Raw genomic sequence first — 26,345 nt, 5'->3', positions numbered from 1 at the left:
CCAACACCAGCCCTCCTGCAGGCTCCCCCATTCCAGGAAATGGCTATTCTACTTCTCACACTGAATGCTGTGGTGTGGCCCTGACCCTCCCGTACCCCCCACCTCTGGTCTCTCAGTAAATCTCATATCTCTCCCTTCCACACACATCAGTGTTTGACTACTTCTTACACCTGCTCTGTTGCACCTGGCAGGATGCCCTAGCACCTGTCTCCCATCTCCTTGACTCCCCCTTGCCCACCTCCAGTCTTTCCCAGCGGCCAGAGTATTCCCAGATCTGCCCATTCCCTCCTCTCTGGTCACCTACTCTCCACATCCTACTCTCCACTCCAGCCATGAGGGCTGCCTCCTCACTTCTTGAAGCCATCAGGCATATGCTGGCCTCAGGGCCTTTGCACTTGTTCTCACCTCTGTCTGGAATGCTTTCTTCCCCAGGTATTGACAAAATGGCTTGTTCCCTCCCTTCCTTCAGGTCTCGACTCAAAGTTCATTTCCTTTGAGATTTTCTGGAGAACCTTATCTGAAAGTTAACTCTTCCCCTTAGAGGTCATAGGCCCTTTCCTTGCTTACTTTTTTCTTCTGAATACTTATTACTATCTAACATATTATTTATTTGTCTTTCTTGTTTATTATTAGATTTATCCCAACAAAAGAATGAGAGTCATGAAGGCAGGGATTTTTTTTTTGTCTCTTTTGATCACTGCTGTGTCCCCACCACCTAGACTAATTCCTGGCACATGGTAGGTACTCAGTGGATACTCACTGAATGGATGAATGTGAAATCAAAATGTTGACTTCACAGTAGTCAGGAATCAAAGATCACCTGATTATTTTGGAAATAGAATTTCTTGCTGCAGTGGTGACCAGATGACTTCACAAAGCCTGATATTGGTGCTATTAAAAAAACAAAAATCAGAATAGTCCAAGAACCCCAAATGGTCAATCAGAGATTCTACATGCTGATGTTTTAACATGTTAAACCTTCCCAGATGTAAGGGATGTAATAGGCAGGAAACCTTGGCCACGGTCAGGAAACTCTGAACCACACAAGTATTATGCAGAGGGAATTCAACTTAAAGACCCAGCCCCACTGGGTAGAAGGTGTAGAAAAGGCAAAAGGAACCCCTTGGTCACCCAGAGATAATATCCACAGGAAGCAGCTGGCTCCATCTTCTCAGGCTGGGGCCCAAGAAAGGATGGGGTGGTCAGCCCTGCCCAAAGAGGAGGCCAGGAAGGTAAATTAGTGAGCACTATGCCTCTACCCATGCAGGGCTTTAAGTATCTCTGCGCATGTGTGTCTGTGAAATATTCAAGGCCCACGGACGGTTGCCGAGCTTAACACCACAGTGCATGTGCACAAGGGAGAAAAAAGCACATTCTCTCCACATAAACATTTTCCTCCACTGCAGTACTTGGGGGACTAAGAAAAAGGGCTCAACATCCCTTTAATTGCATGCAGATTCAAAAATGCAAGTAGGGGCCAAGGCTTTCACACCCCATGAGGGTGTTCAGTCAGACATTTATAAGAGCTACCAGCCGGCTGCCAGCGTGAGCTCCGAAACCCAGATTTCCTCACAAAGCTTTTTAATAAGAGTAGAGAGCCCAGATCTAGCCCAGCCCAGAACTATTTCAATAAATTTCAAGCGAGGGAATCTGATGGGGAATTATACTGAGAAAACCTGGCATTTCTAATAGAATACATGCACCTGGTTACCTTTTGTATTTACAGTTTGTATATCCAGACAATGTTTTTATGCAAATAATAAACCTGCATAAAAATAAGGTAGAATCTTCTCTTACGTTACTGTTATGTGTTTTATTCCGTGAACAATTTCCCTGGACTTAAAAGGATCTAAGAAAGGAAAAGGGGTTCCCCTGGGATTGCGCCCCAAAACTCAGGCAGTGCAGGAGGGGGTCAGTACCAGCTTGCCCCCAGGCAGAGAATCTAGGACCGGAACAAAGAATTAAGGTCACGCCTTCCTCTGGTCCCAGTGCCCCATCTCCTCCCCTCCAGGGGGTGCCAGCCCAGCCCTGGCAGGAGGTCTCCACTGGACAGGACTCTAGCCCAGGAGGTAGTGCCAACAGTTCCAGTATAAAGCCAACCACTGGTCCCCATCCTGATCACCCCCACCGCCCCTACCTCTACCAGCAGCCTGGCTAACACCCAGTTCTAGTCCCCCTCAGATACCTGAGCAGCCATCCTGTCCCTCTGGATCTTCTTTTCTCCCTGATAATCACTTTCTTCCTAAACCTTTCTCACTTGTAGATGCTCCACTCTTCAGACGCACGCTATGTGTCTCTGCATCACGAACCCAGAACGGATCCAGAGCGTGAGTGCAGAGAGGACAGAGCCTGGCTGCGTGTGTAAAGCAAGTCTGGTGCCTCACACTCACCCCCACCTCTGCTCCAGGCAAGGTGTTTTCACTACCATATCCTGGGGCCTCCCAGCTGGCTACAACCCTTGCCAGAAGTGCTGACGCTGAGGGTAACAGTAACAACTAGAGTATAGGAAGGACTAACTATTGCTGGACACTATACTATGCATTGTAATTCTCACCAAAAAAAAAAAAAAAAAAAAAAAAAAAAAAAAGGAAAAGAAAAAGACAAGAATAGGAAAAGTACTATGCTACGGGGTGGGGGGGGGGGGGGAACAATTCCAGCCAATCTACCTGCTTGGGGTCACACGCCTGAGCTGTGTCACCTGACCAGAGTGAGACCTAGAGCAGGGGTGGACGGGGTGTGTCGGGGGGAGCACAGAGGGGAGGGCCAGCTCTCTGCCAGCTCTCAGGGGCTCTCATGTGTTAATGGTCAGCCTTATCCAGCAAGGACGTAAGTCAACAATAAACTGCTGTTCCTGCATCTAAGCTTTCCTGATTCAGGCATTCATTTGGTAAATCAAAAAATACAACAACATCCACACCCAAATAGCAAATCCCAAAAACTCTGCCATGCTGAAACAATACAAAGCTATCTCCATATCCGAAATCAATGTGAGAATCTGGGGGGCAAAGAGAAGCCTGAAAGGCAGGCCGTCTGGCTCAGGGCCTTCAAACTTGCTGGCTTTGGGAGCCTTTCCAAAGGATGTGTCATGAGAACTGAGCTAATTATCCATATAATTCACACACTGGGGTGGGGGGGGTGGGGATTGACCGGGGAAGTAGAGGTTATCATAAGACCTCAGGCAGACAGACCAGCAGCTAAGGAGACTCCTCCCGGCCACCCTCTGCTTCAGTAAAATGCCCCCACAGGAGCCCCCAGGTATGTTTAGAAGACTGTGGACAGGACGACCTCTGGGTGATGTGTGACCATTCTCAGCGCAGCAGGTGGTCACAAGCGGTGGTGGAGGAAGGTTGCTCAGAGCCCTACAGTCTTCCCTGGCCCCCTCTCCCCCAGCCCCTCCTACTTCTAGGCTCGCTCGCTCAGGCGCTTCCTTCCCTCTGGCGGCCGGCCGCCTCTCCTACTGCCTCCCAAGTGCAGCCCCTGGAAGGGCGTCAGCCTGGCAGAAGGAAGCCGCGGCAGTTCTCTGAGAACTCAAATCTCCAAGGGCCAGGGCAGTCACAAGGCCAGGGAGGAGGCTGCCGCGGTTAATCAAACCCAAATGTTGGACCCACCCCTGGGGTGGGGACCGGGCTCTCCCTAGTAGTCGCCAGAAAGGAGGCCTCTCCGGAGGAGTGACAGAAGGCTGCGTGGCACCTCGCACCCAGGCTCCTCCGTCACCGGAGGAGACCGGAGACACAGCCCCTTCCAGCGGAGCCCTCGGAGGGGCGGCTGCCAGAGCCGACGCGACCCCAGCCGGACACTGTGGTTAACTCTTCCCAAATGTTTCACCGACTCTCTCCTGTCCCCTTCCGGGCGAGGCGGGGGTCGCAGCCCGCCCTCCCGGGGGTTGGGAGGTGGGGAGGCCGCCAGTCCGGAGCAGGGGCTGGGTTCACCCCAACACTGGCCGCTGCACTGGTACTGGTCAGTGACTCGTCCCTGGGGACAGTCAGGGCGCCTGTCTTGCCAATCTCGGCCCGGAGCCCCCAGGGCTCCACGGGCTGACTCCTTGTCCTCCGACCACTGCTGCCTCGGGCGCCCTTCATTTGGGAGCGGAGGATCTGAGCGTCCCCTGTCCCGTGCCAGGGATGGAGGGGAAAGCCGCAATCTCGGTTTAAGTAACTTCCCCTCCTCCCTTCATTGCGCTGTAAGACGACCATGCAACCACATCTCCGGCTAAGATCCCATCCGAGGCGACCCCCGGCCCCACCCCGGTGCCCGCGGCCCCCGAACCTTGCCGCAGCGGCGCGCGCGCTAGCTCGGGCCGGTCCTCGGGGAAGGCGTCGCGGAGGCGCTGCCAGAGGCGGCCCAGGTCTGCGAAGCTGCGGTGCAGGTAGAGCACGCTGCGGTCCGACCACTCGGTGCGGATCTCGAAGAACTCCTCCTCGTCGCCGCGCCGGCTGACGATGAGCCTGCGGATGCCGTTCACCCAGCAGCCACGCACGAACATGTTCACGAGCGAGGTGCCCTCAAACACCGCCGAGGCCATGCCGCGGGCCGCGCATGCCCCCGCCTCCGGGGGCGCCCTCGGCCCCCGCCCGCCCGCCCGCCTGCCGGGCCGGGGTCGGTCCGAGGTCTCCGGAGCCGGGATCGGGCCGCCGTGTGCCTGCGGTCTGCCCGGGATTGAGGTCTATCCGGGGCCAGGGTCCGTCCGATGTCTGTCCGGAGCTGGGATCGGGCCGGGGTCTGCCTGTGGTCCGCTCGGACCCGGGATGGGGCCGGAGTCCGCCGGCCGTCCGAGGTCTGTCCGGAGCCGCGGTCCGTCTGGCGGCTGTCAAGGGCCGGAGTCCGTCGTAACCCCGGTCTGTCTGGGGTCAGCCCCCGGCCTCTGCGCGCACTCCAGGGGAAGCGCGGCGGCGAGTCGGTCGGGCCCGGCCGAGTTTCGGCTTTATAAGGCACTTCCCATCGCGGGCGGCGCGGTCGTCAACGTCGAGGCCGCCGCCGCCTTCCTCCCGCCTCCGGGTGAGCGGACGCGCCGCGGGCCGCGGGCCGCGAGCGGAGGGGGTGGCCTGGCCCGCCGCGCCCCGCGCCGCCCACGCGAAGCCCGCGCTGCTGGGGCCGCCGGCACCCTGGCGGCCGGGAGCCGGGCCGAAACCCGAGCGCCGGGCCCCTCCCCCGCGCCCCCCGCCCGGGCCTGGACCCGGACCGCCCCCGCCGCTTCCTTCCCCTCCCGGCCCCTGAGCCGCCGGCCGGTGACTGGACGAGAAGCTGGGAAGGGAGGGCGGGGACGGGCCTGCACTCCCGGGGCTCGCGGTGCAGACTTTCTTCTCTTCCGTTTCTCGGTCCTGGGGAACTCGTGGGTGGGGGGCTGCGCGCCCCACCCGGCCGGCGACCGGGAAGGAAACTGCACGTGTGCCGGGGCCGGGACGAGGGCTGGGCGGAGCGCGGGCGAGGCTGCGGTGCCAGAGGTCCGGTCGCGCCGGGCGTCGGGACTGTTGGCCTCGCCCTAGTCCCTGAGCCGTCGCCCACCCTCCCCAGGCAGGGCCGGGAGCCGAGGTCTAGGGCAGAGACCCGCCTGCCCCGCGTTCTCCCCGCGCCCGGCGTCCCCTCCCCGTGCCCAGCGTCTCCACCCCGCCCCGAGTCCGCTCCCCGCCCCGCGTCCCCCCGCGCATTCCAGTCGTGCTGCAGCAGCCCGGACGCCTGCTGCAGACCAGGACGCGGCGGGATGGACAGACTGAGAAGGGGCGTCTCTTAAGATCTCGTCCGGCCAGCCAGCGAAGCGGTCGCCCCCAAAAGGAAGAGAAGACCCCAAATCTTTTTAAGAAGTGGGACAAACTGGTGGTGGGAAAGACGTTTCCTCTGAAAGAGCCTCCCCCGGAGCCTGGTAGCCCTTTGTGAGACTGGGATTTCGGAAGTCTAAGTGGGTTAACTGCCCACATTGAAAACTGGGATCTATAGCAGCCTTGATTTCTTAGGCTGTTCCTCATTGGTAGATAATTTCAAGCGATAGTTTAAGAATTGGAAATTGGGTCCTGAAGTGTCTCAAGTGACTTCACATAGCTCTAGGCAGGGGTGGGAGAGACCGGGTTGGCCCTTCAGCACTTTGCAGAGTTCTAGAAAGTATCGAAAGGCCAGCTAGTGCACAAAAACTGTAGAGGTTGAGGGCGGGTTGCTGGTCACTTGACTGAGTCCAGACCCAGACGTGTCCTCCTTCCCACCCCCATCACCACCACCAGGTTTTATTCAGACTGCTCCAGTGACTTGTAGGTATCCTATCTTCATGGTTCACCATCTAGGTTTATCTGAAACCACCCCCCACCCCCGCCTGGTCCCCTGTGCTGGTCATAGTCCCCGTTTGCTGTGCAAACTGGGAGGAGAAGGGGTTTTCCACAATTTGGCATGGCCTCCTGGCACTGTGGTGGCAATCAGTAAGTGTGGTGTGATTGATAGGCTGACCCCAGGGAGTCTGCTCTGTGCACCCAGGGGCCTGAGGGCAGAGGCTGAAGGAGTGGAGCAGGGCTGAGTTTGACCTCCCTCAACAAAGCCCCACTGAGCCCCCCAATTCTCCCCCCCCCGTCCCCCCCCCTACGGTCACCCTCCCAGGACACACACCCTTTTTCTCTTACTGCCACTGGGCTGAACAGCCATCCCTAGTACTTTAAAGGCCAGAATTAAGGTGCTTTTAAGCATTCTGTAAAATCTTGCCTAGGAACAGGTCTTTGGGCCCCTGTTGCTAGGGAGACCTAACTTTGTAAAGTTGCCCCTCAGTCTGTGGCGGGCATTCCTGGTCACTAAAGAGAAGAAAGTGTTTTCCTATCAGTGATATTTGTTTCAAGAGACCTGGAAGGAGAGAAAACCAGGGCTAACTAAAAAGTAATGACTGCCCCAAAGCCACTAGTAATTACAGAACTTCAGATTAAAACAATGAACTACCATTTTTTAATACATTGCATTGATACAGATTTCTAAAAATCTGTTAAGAAACTTATCCAATATCTAGAAAGAAGGCCAAGAGAATAGTCACCCTCTCAATCTATGTCCTTTCATAGTTATTGGGCATTGTTTTAAAGCCCAAGAATTACTTAATTTTCTAGCAGAATGCACCATTGTTTGATGTTGCTATTTACTATTAATGAAAGGCTAAGACTGCAAAGTTATATATTAACTTGTAGATTTGTGCTTGGTAGAGATGCAGATAATTTTCGCCCCAGAGAAAAGATAACTTCACAGGTTATAATTTATTGCCCTGTAGGACATTGACCATTTTTTAAAATTTTATTTATTTGAGACAGACGCAGAGAGAGAGCATGCACGTGTGCATGTGAATGCAGGGTAGGGGCAGAGAGAGAGAGGGAAAGAATTGCAAGCAGGCTCTGTGCTGACAGAGCTCATGCGGGGCTTAATCAGGCTTGATCCCAGCAACCATGAGATCATAAACTGAGCAGAAATTAAGAGTCGGCTGAACAGAAATCAAGAGTCAGATGCTTAACCTACTGAGCCAACCAGGCACCCTGGACATTAACCATCTTTATGTCTAGTCTAGCAATATTGTTTTAATATATTTTAAGGATTGTATAAACCTGTTTCTTCAAATGGTCTTCGAATCAACTTTTTCATCTTACAAATTTTCTCATTAATTGATGAAGTAAAAAAAAATTTGACATATGTGCATGCCATATTTGTAGAAACATTTGAGAGTTGTATTTAACTTTTGAAAAGTATACTTGGACACGTCTGACAATAAGGATTTTTGCAAGATTATGGACAGACACGTACCCTCATACACTAATTTGGTTGCATCAGATGGGACAGGCTCTTTGGCAGGCACTTTAGCAGTAGTTGTTAAAATTGAAAATGTGTGTAACTTTTCATCCAACAACACCTGGGATTCTATCCTAAAGAAGTATTTACACGTGGGCAGCAAAAGAAAGGTACAAAGACACTCATTGTTGCAGTGTTTGTCACAGTAAGAAATTGGAAAGGGCTTCAACATTCATCAAAAGTGGAATGAATAAATTAGTGACACATGATAGAATACAATACAGCTCCAAAAAAATGGATCAGTTATAAAAGTATGATAGATCCCAGAAACAAAATGTCAGTGGAAACGACTGATGGGTATAGTGTAGTAATAAAGATATGTATGACAAAGCAATTCTAAATTTAGAAAGATACTGCCAAATTCATAAAGCTACCTTTGGGGTGGTGAATGAGTCCAGATAGGAGGGTGTCAGAGGGATATTGGCTTTATCTATACTGTTCTTATGTATATTTCTGAATTAGAGGAATTCACATACCATGTAATTTTTTAAAATGTTTATTTATTTATTTATTTATTGAAGGGGAGGAGGGGCAGAGAGATAGGAGACACAGAATCCCAAGTAGGCTCCAGACTCCGGGCTGTCAGCACAGAGCCTGACGCAGGGCTCGAGCTCACGAACTGTGAGATCATGACCTGAGCCGAAGTCAGATGCTCAACTGATTGAGCCACACAGGCGCCCCATATACTGTGTAATTTTAAAAAATTTTTTTTCAACGTTTATTTATTTTTTGGGACAGAGAGAGACAGAGCATGAACGGGGGAGGGGCAGAGAGAGAGGGAGACACAGAATCGGAAGCAGGTTCCAGGCTCTGAGCCATCAGCCCAGAGCCCGACGCGGGGCTCGAACTCACAGACCGCGAGATCGTGACCTGGCTGAAGTCGGACGCTCAACCGACTGCGCCACCCAGGCGCCCCTGTGTAATTTTTAAAAAGGCTAGGGTGCTGTGGGAGGCTGGTAGTACATAGCCATGAGCGTTCCCCAGTGCTAGCGTCTCGGTGGTGGGAAAAATTGCTAATGAGATTTCCGTCTTAGTGTTTTTTTGTTAGTTAAATATCATCATCTGATGGTGATGAATGGATCTCTGAAATAAGTACTAGCACTTCTGAGTTCTTGTCCTGTCGAGCCACTGACTGATTCCAGCTGTTTTACCTCAAACCCACCTAAACTTTCTTGGCCTGGATATGCCTTTCTGTGAATTAGGAATTGTAAACAAGAATTTGGAAAAGCCCATGCCTGTTACTAGGACAGATAACATGGTAGGTGGCAGAAAGTGAGCCATGAACACCTTTGAGGCCCGTAGTATATAAATGTTAGGACCAGATACACAGGAGGTAGGGTGGTTTCAGGCTGTAAATCAAGCCGATTAGCCAGCTCAGTGCCTGAGCCTGCATAATAGCGTGTGAAAGTGGAGAACAAAGAGGAGCTCTCTGGCTCACCTTGTCCATCTCTCAAGCCTGGTGCAGAGTTACACAGGTGCAACGCAGGAAGAGCCCTGCTCTGGGTAAGAGCCATGGAAACCAGATACTTCAATTGGATTCATAATAGCAAATGAGCTTCAAGGCCTTTACTTTTGAAGGGAGGTTGGTTTCTCTGTTTATTTTTCTTCTCTTGTTGTTTTGTTTTGGCTTTGTCGTTGTTGGTGGTGTTTTGTTTTGCTTTAAGTTCTACCCTTTCTCTCCAGGCCTCACTGTTAAGAGGAAGACAATGCAAAGGTTGATAGTCACTTCTCCAGGTCACCCTGTGTCCCCCCTCCTGTGTCTGACAACACAACACTATAGGAAGCAGGGGCTGATGCCAGGCAGTGAGCCGGGGATGGGGGAGGTAGTCCTGGCCCCAGGGGCAGCCCTAACCTCACAGCTTCCACCATTTGTAACCCCTCTCCTAACACTCTACCTCCACCAATATGCAGAATGACTACCTGTGCTTAGTATGCATTTGATAAACTATTTGTATGAGCACCAGGAATTACTTTTGAGTCCCACCTCACCAGTTCCAGACATGGTAAGGTAATTCAATGAGCATCCTAGAAACCACAGCTCTTCGTTTTTCTTCCAAAGAAGAGCAGTGAGAGGCCCACAGCTGTGAACACCTGTGGCACATTAACGAATCTGAGCCTCCCAACAGCCCCTGGGGATGGGGGGATGGGGCGGAGGATAATTGTCCCTTAGCAGGTGAGGACACTGAAGGCTCCAAGAGGATCTAAAGTGGTTCCAACCCATGGCAAGCCCCAGACTGAGGGCCTCCCTGCTCATCCCACCAGCCCCATCTGGTCTTGCTCCAGCCACACTGGCTGTCTCCACTGTCTCCAGGTGGCAGGCGCCTTCACCCAGAGCCCACTTATGGGCCTGACAGCCTTCCCCATTCCCATACCACTTGCATGGACTGCTGATTCCCACTCATACTTTAGACCAGTGCTCCTCAAACCCTCATGTGCTTGTGGGTCTCCAGGAAGCTTGGTGAACAGCAGATCGTGTTTCATTAGGTCTGGATGGGCCCGAGAGTCTGTATCTCTGACAGGTTCCTAGGAGATGTTGATGCTCATGGCCTGCAGTCCACTCTGGGTAGCAACAACCAGAGAAAGTGACTCTGGAATATGCCAAGAGACACCATTATACAATCTCATAATGCCTTCATTCATTCATAATTGTACCTAAGTGTTAATCGTGTTTTCCTGGAGAGAAATGTAATCTCCATGAGGTCAGGGACTAACTATACCTGTCTTGTTCATATTTGTATGCCTCATGCCCAAAACAGGGCCTGGTGCCTGATGAATGCTTACTGAATAACTGCAGAATGGCTGAATGAGCCAGAGAGCCAACACTGTTCTCCTGTCAAAATGACATCCCTTGATTTCCAACAATTAGACATTGGGGAAGTTTCATAATTTATCATCCAACCCCAGGCATTGAACCATTTTAAAAAGGGACAGACTAAAATGTTCACGATGACTGTTTCTCAGTGATGGGTTTTTATTTTCTTTTGTGCACTTTTGTATTTTCCAGATTTCATGCAATAATCAGGCATGACTGCAGTAAATCGAAGGTAATTTAAAAGTTCAAGTTCATCTAAGCAGATTCTTTCTCATACTATCTACATGGTCACTTCTCCTTTGTCACTAAGGATATTCAGCTAGCTGTGTAGTCAATCACTTGTGCTCCTAATGTCTCTGTTTCCTGACTACGAAGTAAGATCAGGCTGTAGATGACCACTGAGACTCACTCACCCATCAATTCTCCCTGAATCTGTCTTATTATCCATATAATCCCTCTCGTCCTTCTTATCCCCAAGGGATCCTAACCCTATTCCTATTGTGGGAAAGGAAAAATTCTTCCTCTATCTTTCAAATTCTTCTAGCTGGATGAAGAATTAAATTTACATAAGACAAATTGGCAGGAGAAAAAACCCAAAGTTTTATTAAATGTGCATGAAGGCCCAACAGTGAAATTAAGAACTAAGGAGATGACCAAACAGGCAGTTTTCATACTTTTTAGACAAAGAGACTGTAAATCTACAGGGAGTTGACAGAATGAATAAAACTTAACTTTGAGAGCTTCATTCAGTAAGAAATTCTAGGGGCACCTGGATGGCTCAGTCTGTTAAACATCCAACTTCAGCTCAGGTCACAATCTCATCATGGTTCCTGAGTTCAAGCCTTGCATCCTGCTCTGTGCTGACAGTGTGGAGCCTGCTTGGGATTCTGTCTGTCTCCCCCTCTCGTTCTGTCCCTCCCCGCCTCTCTCTCTCTCTCTCTCTCTCTCTCTCTCTCAAAATAAATAAATAAAACTTAAAAAAAAATTCTAAACAGAATTTGGGCTGGGTGGTAAATTAGTAAAAAGTAGCAAAGGTTGTTTATATGGCCTTCTAAGCTCTGAATTCCCTCTGTCTGGTGGTAAAGATATCTCTTTACCTCCTGGTACAAGGAGGCTCCCTTTTCCATGTGAGATTTATATCCTGCTTCTAGGGGAAGGGAGGACAGTCTGAAAGTCCTTCTTGCACTGCTGTATCTTAGGTAACTTTTATTTGAAATCATCAGTATGCCAAAGTGGCACATGTTGAGGTGACCTGCCCTCAGCCTCTACACCGCCAATCTCATCTTTGCTTCTGCCAAACTGAGTATTGTTTCACACTCTCCCTTTTCTGAGGATGGAATTTCGTTACTTAAGGCCCAGATAACAGACTTCACCCTTCGCTGCAGCCAAGGTGTTTGCCTAAATTTAAGTTGCCATTTTTTAGCATGACCCTCTGAAAATTCAATGAAAACCCAAGACTGTTTGAGACTATCAGCATTAGTCACAGCCCTAAAAATCCCACTGGGAAAGGCTGATGGTGTTCACACTGTTTAGTTACTGGAATTCCATGAATATTCTTCAATATATAACCTGTGTGAGGTGAGTCAGCAAACAGCCTGTGGACAGACACAACATTTGTAGTTCTTCCCCGCACCCATTCCATTTCCTCTAATGGTATAAATGCATGAATATATGAGGTGATTTAACATAATTTTCTGGTTTCAAGATAAACATTGTTTTCACGTTTATTAGCTCATCAAAACATCCAGTCAATGGGGCACCTGGGTGACGCAGTCGGTTAAGCGTCCGACTTCAGCCAGGTCACGATCTCGCGGTCCGGGAGTTCGAGACCCGCGTCAGGCTCTGGGCTGATGGCTCAGAGCCTGGAGCCTGTTTCTGATTCTGTGTCTCCCTCTCTCTCTGCCCCTCCCCCGTTCATGCTCTGTCTCTCTCTGTCCCAAAAATAAATAAACGTTGAAAAAAAAAATTAAAAAAAAAAAAATCCAGTCAAGCTGTTTTCTATTGGCCACCATGAGCAGAATTAGTAAGCTTGTTTGTGGAAACTATACAGGAAAAATAAGGAAACTTTGAAGATCAAAGTTGAAATACTTTTAATTTTTTTTCATTTTATTTATTTTAGAGAGAGAGAGCACACATGCAGGGGAGAAGGGCGGAGGGAGAGAGACAGAGAATCCCAAGCAGGCCCTATGCTCAGCACAGAGCCCAGCATAGGGCTCTAACTCAAGAACCATATCATGACCTGAACTGGAACCAAGATTTGGACACTCAACCAACTGAGCAACCCAGGCACCCCGAGACCAAAGTTGAAATATTAAGGAATCGGCATTGTAGCTTGAGACACAGTGACTGCCCATAATATTTATATGAGGGCTATCTATTATATTAGGACAGATATCAGTCCTCTTTGAATAGTTAGATTAAATAAAGGATCATGGTTACTACTAGGATTCTGAATTTCCTTATTCTGAATAAAATAAAATTTCCATGCCTGAACTTGGTTTTAGTGTTTTGAGCTAACATGGCGGCTCATATTAACCAGAAATGTTAGGCCAAAACAGGTAATATAATTTAAAATTTTTTTACTGCTTAGATAGATAGATTTAGAGATACAGATATGTCTTGTTTGATTCCACAAAAGATTTCAGGTGACTTGCCAAATTATACATGCAATAAAAAATGCATAATTTACAACTGAAAGTCTAAAACAATACAGGGGATGAGAAAGAGGAGCAAAGGAAATTTGGTACATAGATATGCAGGCCACAGACCTGCATTCAGGTACTAAATGCAGATTGTAAATGGCTTCCCATCTGAGAGTTAAGCTCCCAAATCCAGCCTGTCCTCCAAGACTTTTACATGACCTGCTGTGTCACCCTCTCCCCCCAGCCCTCCCAGGCCTGCAGCTTATCCCCTACCATTCTTCCACTCCCTCAGTCTACTCCCCTGCAGATACGTCAGGCAGACCCACCCCAGGCCTTCACAGCTACTTTGCCTGGGCTTAAAGCTGCCCGGTGTCCTACTGGATGGCAGGATAGCTCCCGCCCTCCCTGGTCTCTACTCAAATCCACCACTTCACAAGAGAGTCATTCCCAACCCCCCTACCAAAAGAGCATGATGCTTCCACCCATCACTAGCTCCTTCCCGTGTTTTCTTTTCCTTCAGAGGACTAGGCATGATCTGTCCCCTCACTGGCAGGGAAACTCTGTGAGATAGCAAATGGCTAAGGCTTTGACTCTGGCCAGGGGAGAGTGCAGGCATTTTTGCATGAAAGAACTCCATCCTGCTGTCTGAATGCTCAGCTGGTGTTTTTTTGTTTTTTTGTTATTTTGTTTTTCTGGGTTTTTTTTGTTTTGTTTTTTGTTTTTTGTTTTTTATAAAGCGCATGGATATGCTCTCAATCACTACGACAGGATTCTTGTCTGGATCTGATTAATCCTCATAACTGCGATGTCTGAGGAACATCCAGCACATATGGTTGTAGGGCAAGGAGGGTCTACACCTAAAACTTCCCATAGCCCAGGAGCTGCTTTCCTGCCTGAACAAAACAACAGTCGAGGCCCTGGTATTGTCCACCCTCAAGATGGTCCACGGTGATCTGCGTCTAGGAAAAGGTCAGAGTAACATTTAGTAATTGGTTGCCACATGCCTATGCACATAGACAGATAACCAACTTAGATTACTGGTGATCCCACAAGGCTAACTTCATTGTCAAATAAAATATGCCTTCAAGTAACTGAGTTTGGAGTACATTTACTAGAAATGAGAATCTGCATATTACAACAGTCTCAAATCTCATAAGTCATGCTTTCTGCCAATAGAGGAAACCAAGTGTTGAGAAGTCACACCTAGTACATCAAAGTAAATCTATTAATCAGCATAAAGAATAATTTTTAGACCATTGGAAAAATGGTCAAGAATGAACAAGATATTAAATGGCATTTCAGAATTTTTATTTTCATAAGTGTAATAATGATATTTTGTACTGAAAATGTCCTTGTTTTTAGGCTTTGCATGCCAAAGTCCTTATAATGACATGCCATAATGTTAAACATTAGCTTTCAATTGGCTTCACAATAAATAAATAGATAGATAGGTGAGGTGATTATAGCAAAATGTTAATAATTGTGGAATCCAAGGAAAGGGTTGCAGTCCCTTATTACTATTTTATTCTTTCAACTTTTGAATATTTGAAAATTTTTAAAAGAAAAAATTGTAGAGGGCGAATATATTTTTATTTCTACTCCTTTATAGTATGCAGATAATCTAAATGTGATTTCAAATCAGTAAGTCATAAATCAGCAAGAAGAGAGGGGAAAAGTCCTGTTTTCTGCCTTGAGAAGCCATTTATTTCTGCTGATAGTCTTAAAGTGGTATTAAGGCTCAGATTCTGTATAAGCATCAGTGGGCAAGGATTTTTATCGAGCATGTTAAAATTCGTCCCAAATTCCTATTCACTGAGTTAAAAGTCAAGGAAAAAGCTAAATCAAACAATACTGCTTCTTGTATGTAACTTGTAGCTGTGCACAAGGCAATAAAGAGTGTGGGGACAGCCATATTTCAAGGGTCCTTGGTCCTGAGATACCCAGGTTTATTGCACACCACCATCACTGTAGGACACAAGAATCCCCCTCCCCCAAATTAAGTCCAGGACATTGCATTTTATACCCAATTTCCCCAAGTTAGATATTCAACTAAAGTTTAATAGAATCATTTCACCTGCTAGCTAGATGGGACTTTAATGATCATTTCACTGTAGTCAATGTTGGTTGTACAATTATTAATGCTCCTGAAGGTACAGCTATTTCCCTGAATGTACCTGCATTAGTTGCATGATATAACAGAGGGACTCTAGATTAGTACCTGGCAAACGTTTTCTTCTATGAGTGAATGAAAAGGAGAGTGAGGCACTTCAGGCTTCTTTAGGAAATTATGGGGAAACATTTGGGTCATGTTTACTCCATTTGATATCTGCTCATATCTGTATACCCCAAATATTGTCCATTAAGTGCCTTCTCAAACTAACACATCACCCATCAGCCATATAGGTGAGGTGAACAAGGGCTCCTAGTCAAGAAGACCAAGGTTACTTCCAGGACCCCTCTCTTTATGGAGAAGATATGCTTCTGAAAAGATATGGATTGACTCAATTTCCATAAATTTGATTAGAATGAGCAGGAATTTGTAATGGGAGCTATATTTTTCCACTCAATCTCACCCACACGGTTGAGGGCCTTGGATTTGTCTCCAATAGTGTGACTGAGTAGCAAAGACCCACTCTACTTTGGGGGGAATTCTGTTTAGGTCATTCAAGGGAGGAAACAAGAGGCAGTTCTAGGGCTCAGCAGATGTTTGGAGAAATGAGCACCCTGTCCATTGGCAGTGGGCAGGCAGGTGTCCATGAGGGTCCTGGCCCAATGAGGACAGGTAGAACAGCTCTTCACCACTCACAATGTCAGGATCTGCCTGTGTGATTTGTCTTCCAGGCAGCAGCTGTGCTGCCTGCCTGATGGTCCTCTTCTCTCTCAATTTTCTTCCCACCCGCTGCCAACAGCACCTTTGCTGCCATGTTCCCTGCCATACACCCCATGTGACTTGAGTTCTTCCTTTCCTCTCCTTCCAGGACATAATCTCTTATTTCCTGCACCACTGTGGCTTTCCTTTTGGAATCTCAAGATAACAATTCTAGGGTGGAACACTCTTGTTTTTTTCTCTTTGCCTTTTTGACACAAACATTCTAGCTCTTCTTAAGGGTCAGTCTAAGAAAATAAGGGAAAATTTACATCAAGATAATGTTTGAAGATAGCTTACTGCAAATCAAGAGAATTTTAGAGAGTCTTGGGTGACCTTCCTTTCTAAGGTAAATCATCACATGCTGATTTTCTTTTTGGCTTTTGTGCCTATTTGTATTTTCATCCCCAGATATGTTCAATGCAGATATGGCCATGTTAATGAAAGCTTCTACTTTTACCCCTCTCTCCTTCTCTCTAGTTGGCCTGAATATGTATTTTTAAGTAGCAGCCCAAATTACTTGTCTGCACAGCCCAAGTATTTCAGCTAATTGTCAAATTTCTGCTATATGTTATCTCGTGACTATGCAGACCTCACCAATGGGGCTTAAATTCTGCCCAGGCATAAAGGGCTCAGTGAACTGAAATCAGAAAAAAAGCTCAAGGCAATGGAACAAATACCAGTGTCTTGGTTCAAGGAGTTGACTTTCATAGAAGTAAGTACATTTGTATTAGTTGTTATGATGAATTGTTCTGACACTTATCCAGACAGGAAAATAATTGAAGTTTCTTTTCCCAAGGGCTGTTTAACTCAAACATTCAAAATGACCTGGCTTCAGTAAGCCCAGAGCAGAAGTCATAAGCCTGAAAAAACATGTAAATGTATTTTTAAAGGGATGGACAGAACACTGCTTTCCAAAAACCTCCTGTTCGGGCCAGTGATGGAAGAGGAGCTGAGAATAACTGGAAAGTTTGCTTCCTCCTTACTGAAGTTTTTGTTAAATTGTTATGACATTTACATTAAACTTCCGAATGAGAAGATCATGTATGTGTGGGAAATTTACTATTGAGGGACTATCCACCATCAGACCCCCAAATTAAGTATGTTCCAAGGAACCAAGGCTAGTTCTGAAGACCAATTTTGGGCTGCAGCTATAGTCCAGAAGCTAAGCCATTGCAGACTACTCTGGTAGGTTTTGCTTTTTGTTACTAACCTATTTTAAAGTTTAGCAGACTGGGATCTCCTTTGATTCTGACTATACTCCTGAATCTCCAAGTTCAGTGTCAGCAGATGACAGTGTGATGGTAAGTGAGATCGTTTCCTTGGTTTGCTGATGCACGGCATTTGAGAAACAGACTCATCACCAAAGCAGCTGCTGTGGCACAGCCCACATGGCTCCTTCTCAGACCATGCTGTAAGAGGGCCTTACTTAAAGGCAGTCTGTCTGAGAGAGCTGGCCAACCAGGGGTGGCTGTGTGGGCATGCTTTGGGCAAACATCCAAGGTTTACATGATAGCCCCATATTTCATACCCACAACCACACCCTCTTGAAATTTAAGCACAGTCTAGTCTTCAGGGGCCTTTATGCAGTTTTATATTCAATGATAATAGCTCTTGGTGATTAATTTTGCTGCTCTGGTCGCCTTCAGGAAACAGATTTTGACATGTACTCAGTATTTTTTAAATTGAGAGAAAATGAAATCGAGGAGGGTGTTTTCAAATTAATTCCAAGGATTTTAAGTCCCATGTTAGGAGAAATGTAGTTATTCCTCGAATTGCAACCACACACACACTGTTCAATTATTTATTATAACTGTTTCATTCTGAAAAGGGTTTGAAGTGACTTCCAACACAATGAACAAAAGAATTATTTTAATAGCTAAGAATATTAGGCAGAAACTGAGCATATCCAAATTATTTCACTTCTCTATTGCTCTGGCCGTTCATTTCAGTTCATGAGGTATAAGGGTGATTGTCCTGGGAAAAATGACTCTGAATCTGGGAATACCCTGTTCCAGTTAGAGGCTTCAAAAGCAAACAGGACTAAGTGTATCATTCAGGCCATTTTTTATACCATTTAGCTGTCACATACAAACATGGAATTAAAATCATTTTACTAAGGTGGGTAAAAATATTTATGCATATCCCAAATTATCCCAAATTAGATAATGCCTTTGTATAGGAAGTCTGCACTGTCTTCTTGCAGCCTGAATACCTCCTGCCTGGAAGGCTTATTCCTGAATAGGTAGACTTCTTCTCTGAACAGGCTCCTAGCTGGGAGGCACTTCGAGGAACTCTTATATCAAAGAAAGGACTAATACAAAATTCTTTTAGTGGAGGGAGTGAGCAGGATAGGGGTAAAAGTGGGAATGTCGTCTTGATCCACTATAGGACGGTCTTTTGGATCCTTCAGTGGAACAACAGAATGGCAGGGAAATACTTAAGAAAAGTTTCTATGGCATGGTGCCTGGGTGGCTCAGCTGGTTAAGCATTTGACTCAATTTCGGCTTAGGTCATGATCTCACAGTTCCTGGGTGTGAGCCCCGCGTCGGACTCTGTGCTGGCAGTGTGAAGTCTGTTTTCAATTCTCTCTCGGCCCTTCTCCCCTTCACGCTGTCTCTGTCTCTCTCAAAATAAATAAACTTAAAAAAAAAAGTTTTTACATCAGTGTGGTATGAATGAGCACACTTCCTAAGGAAATGAAACTCCAAAATGCCTCTGTAACTTTATTGGTGATCTCGAGAAGTTTTTTTTGTTTGTTTGTTTCCTTACTTTTCAGTTTGCTGCTTATAAACCCAGGTTTAAAACCTATGACTATTTACTCAATTAACCAGTTATTTTTCTTACATGTGTAAATTCTTTTCACTCCTCCAATTTAATGTCTTTTTTTAAAGCTTATTTATTTGTTTTGAGAGAGAGAAAGTGAGCAGGCGAGAGAGAGAGAGAGAGAGAGAGAGAGAGAGAGAGTCCCAAGCAGGCTCTGCACTGTCAAGCACAGAGCCTGATGTGGGGCTTGAATTCACAAACCATGAGATCATGACCTGAACTGAAATAAGGAGTCGGACACTTAACCGACCAAGCCACCCAGGCACAACCTCCAATTCAATTTCACAAAATATAGCCACCCAACCCTTTCCTCTCCCTGTGAAAGGCCCTCTTTGTCCACATTTCCATTCTTTTACCACTCATTCATTCCTTCAATGCACAGATTTTGTATTGCTGGCTGGTAAACCAGGTCAGAAGAGCACCAAGACAAGTGTGGAATCTTCTGTTTTCAGCTGCTTCCTTGTGAAACATAACCAGGTCCTCTGGGCCCTGAGAAGTCAGGGCTTTCATTTATCTTTTTTAAATTTGCATTTGTTAGCCTAAGAGATCATGAATTACTGGCTCTTGGGGTCTGGGAGAAGGAAAGATGATATTCTAGAAGCCAATCATCTGGTGCCTCTGGTAAACTCATATGTCAGCTTTTCATTCCACCATGGCTTAATTTTCAGGAGGAAGAAATCTGTGGCATATCGTAAGCAATATCTGCCTCACCCTTGACTATAATCAATGGGAACTCTTTATTCTTTTTTTATTTTTATTTTTAAATTTCATTTTCTTTGTTTAGAGAGAGAGTGTGAGTGGGGGAGAGGGACAGAGGGTGGGGGGGGGAGAGAGAGAGAGAGAGAGAGAGAGAGAGAATCTTAAACTGGCTCCATGCTTAGAGTGAAGCTGGACACAAGGATGGATCCCATGACCCTGGGATCATGTCCTGTGCAGAAATCAAGAGTCAGACACTCAATCAACTGAGCCACCCAGGCGCCCCAATGGGAGATCTTTAGAATGCTGTTTTGGATTTAGTAGGTAGCCATGCTATCTGTACCTTCTGTAGACTGCTACCTGGATAATAAAGTTTGGAATTTTTTTTTTTTATACCGCCTCTCCACCACCCCTCCCCCCCCACCCCAGACATCAGACCATTAACTTCTGAACCAATTTTCTCACTCATTCAAAGGGACACTTTCTCTGTGGTAATGAGCTCACTTACAGATTGAGTACATATTGAGAGGCCCCCGTGCTGGACCTCTCTAGTAAATTTAAAACAGCACATTAGATTTGTCAGAGCAAATTATCTCAATTTCTCTTTATCACATTCACATACACACTTCCTTTCCTGGATTTAGTTAGCCTATGGACTAGGGAGGAAACTCATCAAGGAGAGATGCTATGGATACGTAACTTCATGAATAACAATGTCCCATTCTGCTGATGAAAAGAATTATCATCATGTGGCATACTTCTGCTGTAAGAATTTCTGATGAAATATGCTAATAATTTGTAGCAGTGAAGAGCATTGTGTCTGGAAGGAAGGCAGAGATATGAAAACACAATCAATTCAAACAACAGATTGAGGGCAGCCATGCCCAACCACAAGGGATAAAGAGAAAAATAATCACTTCATACTTTCCTCTGCTTTTCACTTTATTGCTGCAGGTCCTGTGCATTGGCAGAAGCAGGCGGGGGGTGGGAGGGGGACAGGTTTCATCTGCATGTGCCTTCCCAGAGCTACCCATCCGTGTTCTGCAGAGCCAGCCAGAGCCCAGAGAGGGGGCATCCTCTCAGGGGGGTGATTCTGAACCCACCACATCTTTAAGGACAAGAAAGGTCTCAAGATTACTTTCTTTCTATTTTTCATCACTTCCCAGACTAATACAGACACACTGTATTTGCATAACATATTTTTGGTCCGCTCTGGGACCCCATCTCTGGCTTCCTGAATATGTATTTTAGTCTGTGTGATATCTGAGAGCTGAGTCTCTAATCTCATTACCAGCCCGTATGCTTCCAGTGAGTTAGTCTACAGGCTTTAGAATTGGACCACCAATTTGTAAGCCTAGCTCCCAATCACATTTTCATCTCTGAAAGATGTTAAATAAACGAATGCTTTGTGGTCAGAATTAAATCAAAGACCTCAGCGTAGGCAGCCCCCAACTGGTAGCCTGACTACTTTGCTTGTTCAGTGGAGGTTGGTGTTGTAAAACTCCCCTTCTCCAGAACCTTCATCGTCACCCAGAGAACGTTACAGAAGCTACTTTCAAAGGGCAGCATTGTTCAACCTCCTTTACCAAGATGCTCTTAACTCTATCTCCCTAGAGAAGAATCATTTCCAGGCTTGGAGACAGTGTTCACCTCTTGAAATGCCAGCTGAGTGAAATGGCATGGGATCCCAGATTGGTTATGAATAGACTGCTCACTCCTAAAAGAATAGGACAAAACACAAGTTATAGTTTCAAAAAATATAATAATAGTTTTGCTAAGGGAGGTCAAAAGCAGAATCAAAAGCATTCTTCAAAGTCATTCCCAGCCTCTCTTTGGGGCTCCCTACTTATGTTGGGGCTGTTTGGGGGCCAAATGCCTTGCCTGGATAATTTATTTTAACCCCTATCACAACCTTAGCAGGTTGTTGTTTGTTTGTTTGTTTGTTTGTTTTTTAAATCTTAATTACTTGGGCGCCTGGGTGGCTCAGTCTTTTAAGCATCCAACTCTTGGTTTTGGCTCAGATCTTGATCTCGTGGTTTCATGAGTTCGAGCCCTGCACTGGGCTCTGAGCTGACTGCAAAGCCTGCCTGGGATTCTCTGTTTCCCTCTCTCTCTGCCCCTCCCCAACTCACACTGTCTCTGTCTCTCAAAATAAATAAATAAACGTTCAAAAAAATAAATAAAAGAAAGAAAAACAAAAAAAAAGAGAAGAAATAAAAGTCTTCAGAAATAAAAACCTTCATTATACACATGAAGAACCTGAGGCAAGTGACTTCCCCTAGGTCCCACGGTAAGAGACAGTTCTGAGACAAGTAATTTCATCTGCAGGTTTGCAATAACCTATAGCTTTAATCCTCATGGAATCCTGAATCTAGCCCTTCAGTGTCTTCCTGCCTTCCCTCCAGCTTGCTAACATCTTCCGGGGCAGGACTATGTGCCGCTCTGGCTGCCTTCTGCCAATTGTGTTCTCCTGCCAGCTGAGACAGTTGCTTTTCTGGCTTCTTTTTGCCTCGAGAAACTGCTTTCTGGCAAGATGGGTGTTTCCCACACCAGGCTCACCATCAGAATCATCTGGGGTGCATATAAAAATAGAGGTGCCTCAGCATCTCTTGGAGATTAATTTGTGGGTCTAGGAGATAGGAAATAGAAGTCTTTTTATTTACAAGCTCCCTGGGTGATTCTGATAATCAAGTTATGGGAAAGATGCCATCTCCCCAAAGTTTTTAACTCACGTACCTCTTTTTTGTAATGTATAATCTGAAGAACTCCTTCAAAATTAAGAAAAATAATTTTATTATTAAAAAAAAAATTTTAATGTTTATTTTTGAAGGAAAGAGAGACAGAGTGTGAGTGGGGGAGGGGCAGAGAGAGAGACACACACACAAAATCTGAAGCAAGCTCCAGGCTCTGAGCTGTCAGCACAGAGCCCAATGCAGGGCTCAAACTCACAAACCGCGAGATCATGACCTGAGCCGAAGTCGGACGCTCAACCAACTGAGCCACCCAGGCTCCCCAATTTTATTATTTTTGCATGGCTTTGATCAAAAGCTAATTTCATTTCAGTGTTTTATTTCAGATCAATCTGATATTAAAGGATGTCATAAAGTATTTCTAATGCTAGAGTAATGACGATCACTATTTATAAGATGCATTTTATTTTTCTCACTTAATAAGTGGCTTGTGCTGTTTAATATGTGTTCATTTCATATGAAAAGCACAATTTGTTGACAAACTAATTTTTAAAATGACCTGTTATATTGTGTTTGGTTTGGGCAAAGAACAAATATTAAAATGCAGCTTGAAAGTTAGTCATGTTAGGGGCATGAAAAGTAACCCATACACTTATTTTTTAAATAATTTTCATTCTTTGTTTCAAAATGAGAAGATAAAGGAGAGGGTGTTTCTTTTGTGAAATTTTCTTTTCAGTAAATGGAAAAGCAACTGGGTAAAATAGTTCCTGTATTTTCTCTTGTAGACAATGGTTTTGAGATACTGGAAGCTGATGTCCTTTAAGAATTTTGATTCAATGAATATAACTGGTAGAATTTTTGAGGCTTATTTAGGGAGTGATTGTGTTATTTTCTTCATAAACTTGTATTTAAATGTCAGTATTTCAAACGCCTTGTTTGCTTAACCAACGGCCCATTATGGGCACGAATTTAAAAGGTAAAACTAAGATGAAGAATGATATAAAATCTGTCACAAGCACCAGCATGGCTAGCTGTACCCAGCAAACTGAGTAACAAAATCTGAGCACTGTCTAGGTGCATAGCCATGTGGGCTCACTCCCTGAATACTTAGAAGTGCAAGTTGTTAGGCTGCAAAGGGAGGAATCTCTGAGTAATTGCTTTATTCATTTATTGTTTTGAAATGAAAGTAGAAGCAGGTGCCATTGGCACCTTCAACAACATGAAGCTTCATGGAACACTGTCGCTAACACTGGTTGGGAACTGAGTAATGAAGCACTGTGCCTCTTGATGTGTTAGCAAGCATCCTCAATCCTGATCGCCCTCCCTAGACCATTAACCAGAACCTTCGGCAGAAGCTTCCAGTGTCAGGACTGAGTGCTTCAGGTGATTTAAACACATAGCCAGGGTTGAGAACCATGGTCACAACCCAAAGGGATGGATTGGACACTGTGACGATATTAGTAGGGGGAAAATTTGGGGGGCAAATAGGTCTTTCTTGGATGTGAAGTGCCATTATAGGATACTGGTCATCTCCCCTAGGCCTGCCACTGCCTCAGTGTCCACAGTGGTGTGGATTGGCTTAAGGAAACCACACATCTCCCCCAAAAAAATGTTGCCTGAAGGATTTTGGAAACTTACCTTTTAGAGATCACAGATTTGCAAATGAAGGCTTCATGGATGCTCACACACATGTCACTGAGCAGCACCCTTGCCATGTTCCCCACAACCCCAGTGTGGAAGAACTCTCCTGATTCTGTTTCACTAGAGGAGATTGCAGGGGGTCCACGCTGGCTCTGTGCTGTGCTGAGCACTGAGAACACACTGATGAAGAGGGTGCACCACCCTCTCCCCTGTCTCAGAGGAAACCCCATCCCGTTGAGGACAGACAAGCAAATCAAGGATTACAGCTGGTTGTGATAAAAGTGTAATGGGGCACGAGTAGTGAGCTGGGGGATCAACATCTGGATCCTACAGAACCTCACCACTGCCTTGGATCCAAAAGTTATAAGGACAAAGACCGGCATTTGGGTCATTTCTCCTTCCTCATAGACGTGGATATACTATATATTACATAACATACATTTCTCATATATATCTACGTAAGTATGTGCAGATGTGTATATACATATATAGCTTGTGTTGTCTGCAGAACAGTTAAACAACCACAAAATATTCCAGTGAAAAATTTTTTCCATTGCAAATGATGAGCTTATTTCAAATTGTCCTTAAATGTGTCATCTCTGAGGGCACCTGGGTGGCTCGGTTGAGCGTCCGACTTCGGCTCAGGTCATGATCTCGCGGTTTGTGCGTTCGAGCCCCATGTCGGACTCTGTGCTAACAGCTCAGAGCCTGGAGCCTGCTTGGATTCTGTATCTCCTCCTCTCTCTGCCCTCCCATGCTCACGCTCTGTCTCTGTCTGTCAATAATAAACGTGTTAAAAAAACCAAATGTGTCATCTCTGGAGCAGAGAGCTAGTGAGAGGAGAGCTAGATAAGTAGGTAGGGGCTAACTGTGGGAGGCTTTGCATGTCAGGCTGGACATTGTCTACAAACTTTATTCTGAATATTAGGAAGAGCTGGCAGGAGTTTGTGTGTATGTGTATGCGTATATGTGTGTGTGTGATGTGCATGTTGAAGGTGTGTGTGTTAGGTGTGCGTGTTACATGTGTGTGTTTGTGTTCAGTTGGGTGTTGGGTGAGTGTTGGGTATATGTGCTGAGTGTGTGTGTGTGTTGGGTGAGTGTGCTGGATGTGAATGTGTTAGGTATGTGTATGTTGGGCAGATGTGTTGAGCGTGTGTGTATTGAGTGAATATGTTGGATGTGTGTTTTAGGTGTGTGTGTGTTGGGTATGTGTACATGCACAGGCACATGTATGTTAGGAGCATACATGATAGGAGTAGACCTATCTGATGCCTGGTAGTAGCACATAGGCGGCATTGTTGGGGGATAGTTTTTAGGGGTTTGTAGGATACATTGTCCAGGACAGTCTCCAGTTGGGGGCAGGGAGAGCTGGAAGGGGGCTGTTGGCTAGTTAGAAAGTACCAGAGGAAACAGGAGGAAAGGGCTGGGATAAGAAATATGGAAAAGGGGCTGGTGTCAGAATTTGACACTAACTGAATGTGGGGACCCAGCAATGGATAATGTGACTATGAGCTGTGCTTACCACCGTGATGATGCCTCTAAGAGAAGTGGGAAGCACAGGAGGGAACTGGGGAGAAGCCTTGGTCTCGTGCGTGGCTTGGCTGAGCTCTAACTCAGCACTGAAATTTTTTGCTCAAGGGGCCGTGAAACTCAAGACACTAGTTAGAATATTGTGGAAGAGAGAGGAATGGAGCAAGGAAATGTTTGAGTAGGGGCAGGAGGGGCATTAGGTGAGGTGACAGGCCTGGCTGGAATGGCAGCTGTTCCAAGCAGCATAAGCAGCATGTCCCTGAGCTCTCGGACCTGCTGTCTGGCCAGGTCTGTGTCCCAGGCAAGCACACTGTCCTTTGAATGTGGACGGAGATAGTAGTTAAGACTTGGAAATGGGGGAGAAACTCTAAAGAGAACATGGAAAGCTGCAAAGCGTCCCTGGGAACCGCCAAGGACAATACAGAGCTGCATGTTAATCAGCCTCCCCCAGCCAATAGTCCCTGTCAGAGGAATTTTCTGTGGAGTCCATGCAAACCTCCTGGAAGGTGAGTCGAGCCCACGAAACAGTGCATCGGCTCTTTCCTTCTCCATGTGACACGGCCAGGCCCTGAAGCAGCTGGTGGTAAAGCTTCTTTTCAAGGTCTGCGGGGTGGTCAGTGTGAATGTCAGGGAATGCCCTGGGCCCCTCCTCTCAAGGGACTTCCCTTCTTGCCATGTGCTGTTTTGTTCAACAGCAGGATTCAGGAGGGAGCCTTTTTAAGTCACTGCTTTTCTCCTCCAAATCAATAGATCAATAAGTGACAATTGCCAGCAAAGCTGGAAGAAACCGTTTTTCTGACACCCGTAGGACCTGTCTCCCCGCTGAAAGCTAGTCCAGAACATGGCTT

General features: G+C 46.3%; 1 protein-coding gene across 1 annotated transcript in view; it reads right to left on the bottom strand.

Moving 5' to 3' along the window:
• Positions 1-4,522, bottom strand: part of PXDC1 (PX domain containing 1) — a 28,904-nt gene extending 24,382 nt beyond the window's left edge. Inside the window, exon 1 of the mRNA XM_047859428.1 lies at positions 4,267-4,522. Within this exon, the coding sequence (XP_047715384.1) occupies positions 4,267-4,522 (256 nt within the window). The remainder of the gene's footprint in view (positions 1-4,266) is intronic.
• Positions 4,523-26,345: the final 21,823 nt, after the last annotated feature.

The sequence above is a fragment of the Prionailurus viverrinus genome, chromosome B2 (assembly GCF_022837055.1).
Source record: "Prionailurus viverrinus isolate Anna chromosome B2, UM_Priviv_1.0, whole genome shotgun sequence".
NCBI classification, from domain to species: Eukaryota; Metazoa; Chordata; class Mammalia; order Carnivora; family Felidae; genus Prionailurus; species Prionailurus viverrinus.
This window is presented reverse-complemented; position numbering and strand designations above follow the sequence as displayed.